The sequence below is a fragment of the Aphelocoma coerulescens genome, chromosome 3, assembly GCF_041296385.1.
Source record: "Aphelocoma coerulescens isolate FSJ_1873_10779 chromosome 3, UR_Acoe_1.0, whole genome shotgun sequence".
Lineage (NCBI taxonomy): Eukaryota > Metazoa > Chordata > Aves > Passeriformes > Corvidae > Aphelocoma > Aphelocoma coerulescens.
This window is the reverse complement of record NC_091016.1, coordinates 27,839,505-27,845,504: the sequence shown is the minus strand read 5'-3', so window position 1 is coordinate 27,845,504 and position 6,000 is coordinate 27,839,505. Positions and strand designations below refer to the sequence as shown.

At 43.1% G+C, this 6,000-nt stretch overlaps 1 protein-coding gene across 2 annotated transcripts in view; it reads left to right on the top strand.

The window, feature by feature from the left end:
* Nucleotides 1–4,837: 4,837 nt before the first annotated feature.
* CENPF (centromere protein F) overlaps nucleotides 4,838–6,000 on the top strand; it is a 36,155-nt gene continuing 34,992 nt past the window's right edge. Inside the window, exons 1-2 of one of the 2 annotated variants that reach the window (XM_069009547.1) lie at nucleotides 4,838–4,918; nucleotides 5,397–5,601. In XM_069009547.1, the coding sequence (XP_068865648.1) occupies nucleotides 5,440–5,601 (162 nt within the window). In that variant the 5' untranslated portion in view covers nucleotides 4,838–4,918; nucleotides 5,397–5,439. Of the gene's footprint in view, nucleotides 4,919–5,078; nucleotides 5,122–5,396; nucleotides 5,602–6,000 lie in introns of those variants that run through there. The other variant, XM_069009548.1, reaches the window with a different exon arrangement.

Genomic DNA, 6,000 nt, shown 5'->3' with positions numbered 1-6,000 from the left:
CCATGAAAATTAGGGAAGAGTGGACCACAAAGGATACATGTTCCCACCTTACCAAATGCCCTTTGAAATCTGATAACTCATTGCCCATAAGATATAACAGTATTTGATAGTATCATGAATGTATTTTTTTGTGTTAACATATGTAGCATGAAACATTTGCTTGATTTCGTCATTTCTGGTTGGCAACAGAACTATAAAGAGAGAGAAATTACCATTGGAAAAAAAAAAGTGTTCCAATCTTATTTACGGTTCAGTAACTGGTAATTTGAAGCCTTAGACAATATGGACTTGATGTGTCACATCATAATGTAATTGCTGTAATTATTTATCATTTTCTTAACTGTACATCAGCCCTTTAAGCATTATGCTAATGGCTGTATTCATAGTGTTTAAAAATAATGTTTTTAGAACAGGAAAGAAAGACATTAATACCTTTTCACTACTGTAACTATTGCTATAGCTACAAACCCTTCTTCAGATGGGGCGGTATGTGTCCACTTACATAAAAAACATTTCTTTTTATATGTTTGCTTTCTTCCTCCACCCTTCCAATATACTAACAAGTGTTAAACAAGTAACATTTACATTCAAAGATAACATTTAATAACATCAACTAACAAGCAGCCAGGTTTTCAATCCTTTATATGGTTAAATAATTTACTATTTTTTGTTGCAGTGGGTCTACCCTTGAAACTGCCCAGCAGCTTTAAATTCAGCAGTTAACACTTCTGCAGAAGTTTGTAGATTATTTAAAAATTGCAATAATGCTACACTGCATGTAAAGGTCAGAGAATACTTTCATGTAATGAAAATTATTCAGAGTAATTGCCCTAAATATATCAGGGACTTAACTGAAAGCAGAAGCTGTAAGATAGTTTTACCCCTGTAAAACCCACTGATTATAAAACACAAGAATTCATTTATTGTGGAAAGGTTTCTTATTACCATTTGTCACAGATAGGTGTTAGAGATTAGAGCACGAGGACTTACCGTCTTGTTACATGATGTTTTAACTCATTTGAGCTGGTATCCCCACAGCCCTCTTTACTCTCTCCTGCATATCCCTGTTTCACCTGCTGAGCTGGGACAGGCATTTATCTGACCAGACAATGCAGCAGTTTGCAGCCCAATGTATATGTGTACATGCTGATGCCACCAGAAAGGTCTTTGCTTGACATAGTACCGCTTACCTGGCAGTTCAGGTCAGCACCAAAGTTGTCACAAAGGAGCAGTGGCAGCACGCAGGTGGGGGACAGGAGGGAGGGTGGCAGTGCGGCAACATTGCCTGGAGGTGTTTTAAGCTGTCAGGAGCCATACCTGTGGGTCCCTGTCCAGCACCTGCCTGTGATTCACTCTGTCACCTCAGACAAGCCAGGTAATCTCAGTCACCTAATCTCAGTACTAGGAAACCTCCCTGCTGGTATTCACTAGGCTGTACTAGCCAATGTGATCCCAAACAATAGAGCAACTGTAGGTATTTTATCCACTAATACATTCATCCAGTTCACCTTGCACAGGTGTCAGCACTTCAGTAACAGTTTCCATTGGTACATAAAAAATACTGTAATACTCACTAGAGAAACACCCCCATCTCCTTTGGGAACAGAGTTATAATTTGTGATATGTCATGGTGCCTGATTTTGTTAATAAACTGTGAGAAAAGATTGTGCAGATCGCTTCAACCTTTTTAAAGAGCAAAAGGCAGTTAAGAAATCTGAGGCGTAAGGTCTCTATGCATCCCGATGGCATCCACCTTAACATGCATTCTGTTTGCCAAACAAGGTGTGTGTTCTGTGAAAAACCATGTAGAATAGGGAATCTAAGGGTGTATAAACAACCAAACATTGTCTTGTACAACAGTAGCTCTCTGGGTTTTCCTAGTGCAGACTTAACCTTGCAGCTGCAGTACTGACACCTAAACTGGCACCATCTTCTCAGTCACCTTCGTGCATTGGCAGAGATGGGGAATTTTGTTTTCCAGAGGCAAGAGGCATCACTTAGGGTGGGGTTTGGGTGAGGCTAAGGAAAATGATCCGTCTTTCTCCTCTTTCACATGCAGCCTGGCAGAGTGTCTGCCTCTGGTGCCTCCGCAGGGAAGTTGGGAAGGTGGAACCCCATCAGACAGAGTGCCTGGCCCATTTATCTCTTTCCCTGGGTGAGCGGGGTTGCTACAGCTCTTCAGGTGCTCTTTGATGTGTATATGCATTTATATCTACGTGTGCATATGTATTTATATATAGACTTACATGAATTTGGCCTTTCCTGGTGGATTCTGAGTCTGGTAAGGAAGAATATGGAGGAAAAGCTCCATCTGGTTTCTGCTTCTTGTATAGTATCCAAGCGGGGGGAGTTTTTCTCACTGAACGTTCTTTTCTTTTCTTTCCCTTCTGTTTTTGTTCCATCACATGCTCTGACATAAGCTGTAGCAATACAAATTCAGTCTTTAGTGGCTTTTGTATTCTACTTACTGTTCTGGCCCCTTAGTAGAAATTGTAGTAAGGAATGCAGGTGAGAAAACATAAATGGTGATTTTTAGCACTTGGCAAAAACTGAATGGAAGTTCAAGGACAGAGAAAAGCCAATTCACAAGACTTGAGGTAGTTTTCTCTGCTCAAAATCATGGGGAACTCTACAATAGGGGATTTTGAGAGCCTCTTAGAAAGACCTTAGAAATTCTAGCCAGTAGTGAATAATGAAAATAATTACAAGTGTTAGGCAAACTGATCGTTGCTATTAACACCCTTTATAACTTGTTATTATTTTTTCAGAGTATTTGATCTTTTTCTTGTAGCTCATAGTTCAATCTTACATTTACTAGTATTTTCATTCTTATATTTACTTCTATTAATTAATATAGGGATACTTACGAAGCTACTGTAAAAAATAAGGTTGAGGTGGCAAAAGAAAAAGCAAGTTTCTGTACTCATTATGAGTCTTTTTATCTTTCATGATAATTAGTTAATTCCTGCAAAAGTTACATAACGGTTGTCAAATATGAAAGAATTAATTTGTAAATCATTAACCCAGTACAAACCTGACCATTCTTAGTAATCAGCTTCAGAAGAAGTTTGACATATTTAAGTTGACAACAGTGTTCAGGTTCCCTTTTTTTAACCTCAGTTATCCAGATGTGAATCAGACTGCATCTTCAAAGCTCAGCACACACCGGCTGATTTTAATTTTTCATGCCTTGTAAGAACCCTGAAGGTTGTCTCTACTCATTCTTCCCCTTCTGAAAAATATGCCACCAGTCTTGGAAGTTGAAGCTGTTTCACTGAAGCCTTCCCTGAGGGATTAATCATGATGAATTAGTTTAAATGCTAGGGCTCCATGTCCATCAGTCGTCCCACTGTAATATCATCTGTAGAAAATGAAAAGTCTTCAATTTTTTCAATTGATTATGTAACATTTGTTACTGTCCAATGGGAAACGCTTGCTGAAAATAGCATATAATGAGTATTTCATTCTTACAGAACATTTGCCCCTTGTCCACCAAGCAGAGGATCCCCTTCAGTTCAGACTGGTCCTCAGCTCTCATGAATTATTTGGCAGTACTGTGTGAGGGTTTTCTATTCTTCTAAAGTAGTTCCTCCTCCGCTGCTGTTTGTGCTCTTCCCTCAGGAACTCCTGCACAGAGTTCACCACGGAACTTTCTAGCCTGTTTGATTGGTTTGGTTTTTCCTAATTGTAATTTGTGAAGAGGTATTTATGATGGATCAGTTCCATCATTGCAACGGCTTGTTTTGTTCGGGAGATAGTTTGGAGATGTTTGAACAATGTGCTGGTGAGTTTGTTGTGCCATATTTATTTATAATAGGAGTTCTCACCAGCCAACTGGTGAGCTGTTTAACTTCTCAGGGGAGATTTGTTTAACTCGATTTCATAAATATAATTAAAAGAACAGTGCTTTAGTAAATATTCTCAGAACGATTATGAGAGGCAGGATGTTTAAATAGGTAAAATGATAATCAGATCATAGAATCACAAGTCACAGAATCTGATGGAAAGGAACATTGCCCTTCAAATCCGAAACTGCCCTCAGAGAGGTGGTTGGGGGGTTAGGGAGAGGAATACCAGAGGGTTTGAAGAACCAGTGACAGGTACCCAGGGAGGTCCACAGGAACATTAGAATCCTTCAGCCTTCAGTGTTGCCATGTCCGTTCTATGCTCCGTGTTAGACCATACTTACAAACTATTTGGGGCTTTTTGAATGTGTTTGTATTTCTGGGTAGAAAATGTGTAATACTGGGCTAACTTGCCTCCCTTCGCCTCAAAAAAAAACTAAAGAAAAAACAAACCCCAACCCCCGGGAGCAGAACTGAATACGAAAGCACTTCGGGATCCTTCCGTTGATCTTTCCTAGTGAATGGGTGATGACCAGGACAGCACGTTTCGTTCCTTTTCTCAAAACTCAGGTTCTCTTCGGGGCTGGGAAAGTGGGTTTGGATAAAGATCTGACGCTGCCGTTACACCCCGCAACTGCGGCTTTTACCCCATCCCTATCTCCGGCTTCACCCCCTTCCCGCCCCGCCGCTCCCCCCGCCCAACTGCGGGCACCGCCCCGGCCTCGCCCCGCCCAGCTGTGGGCAACGGCCTCGGGCCGCCGGGCGCCTGCGCCGCCGCCTCCAATGGAGTTTGAACGCTTCCGAACCAGCCACTCAGGAGGGCGGGCGGTGCCGTGCTGCGCTCCCATTGGCGGCGGGGCCGGGGTCGCGTGGCGAGCGGCGTGGCGGCCGGGCCAATCAGCGCGCTGGGGCGCGGCACGGCGGGGGCGGGCAAACGGCCGCGGGGCGGCGGCGCCGGGTTTGAGTTGCGGCGGGAGCGGCTCCGGCCGTGAGGGGCTCAGGGCGCCGGGGCGCAGCGGCAGCGGTCGCCGGGGTTTGCGTCGCTGTCGCCGGGCTCCGGACGGCGGTTAATAGTGAGTGAGCGGTCGGGCGCGGGGTTGACGCTGCCAAGTAGCCCTCCTGTCTCGTGAGGGCTCTCTCCGCCTGTCGTTGGTTACTAGTTGTATTTCCTCTGAAATACCCCGAGCTCAGCCGCGTTGCTTTGAAAAGTAAATAAAGAAGCGTCGCTGATGCCTCGACCGCAGCCTTGTGTTTTCGCAAGGAGACGCCACCTGAGGTAGAGCTGTCAAAGGCAGCTCTAAGTGTATAAACTCTGTTGCTGTCAGTAGATTGAGTAGAGTGAGGGTTTATGATCTGGTCTTAACTGCATAGAAGTGTGTTAAAATAGGACCTAATGTTTTAAGTTGCTGCTGGATTTTTAGATCAAGAAGCCTGTACGGTGGTGGAATGCTGTATTCTAATTGCTGCTAAGCTTAAAAAATGCCATTTATTTAAACGGGACGCTTGCTTAACCTCTTGGAAGGTCTCATTGTAGTTGTCTTTGTGTTTCAGGCAAAATAGTATCCATTTGGTGTGAAACAAGAATCCGCCCAGTATGAGCTGGGCTGTGGAGGAATGGAAAGAGGGCCTCTCCCCCAGAGTCCTGCAGAAGATCCACGAGCTGGAAAGTCAAGTGGATAAGCTTAAAAAGGAGCGTCAGCAAAGGCAATACCAGCTAGAGACTTTGGAGGCAGCTTTGCAGAAACAGAAACAGAAGGTAAGTCAGAATGCCATTCTCCATGCCAAACACTGTTATAACAGTTTATTATTTGGTGGTGGTTGTTGTTTTTAGGGGATAGGTTAGTGTTTTGCTTCTTCCCCCCGACTGAAAGGAAAGGTAGCACAGAATTATAAACTGTTTATCTTCATCTTACTTCATACTCATCATATTCTTCCCTCTGTTTAGTTATTTTTGGTTGTTAGTGTGATTCCTGCTTCCATGTTTGGCATGATTGTCTATTTCTAGGTATTTAAGTGTACTTTGAGGTTTTTCTACAGCTCTTTGTGATTAGGAAAATAAACGTTTTGTTGTTATACCTGTTAAAATCTGTGCTAACATCTGGGCCTGTTTTATATACCAGAGCTGCACAGTTAGCACCCTCTTCCTATTTCACCT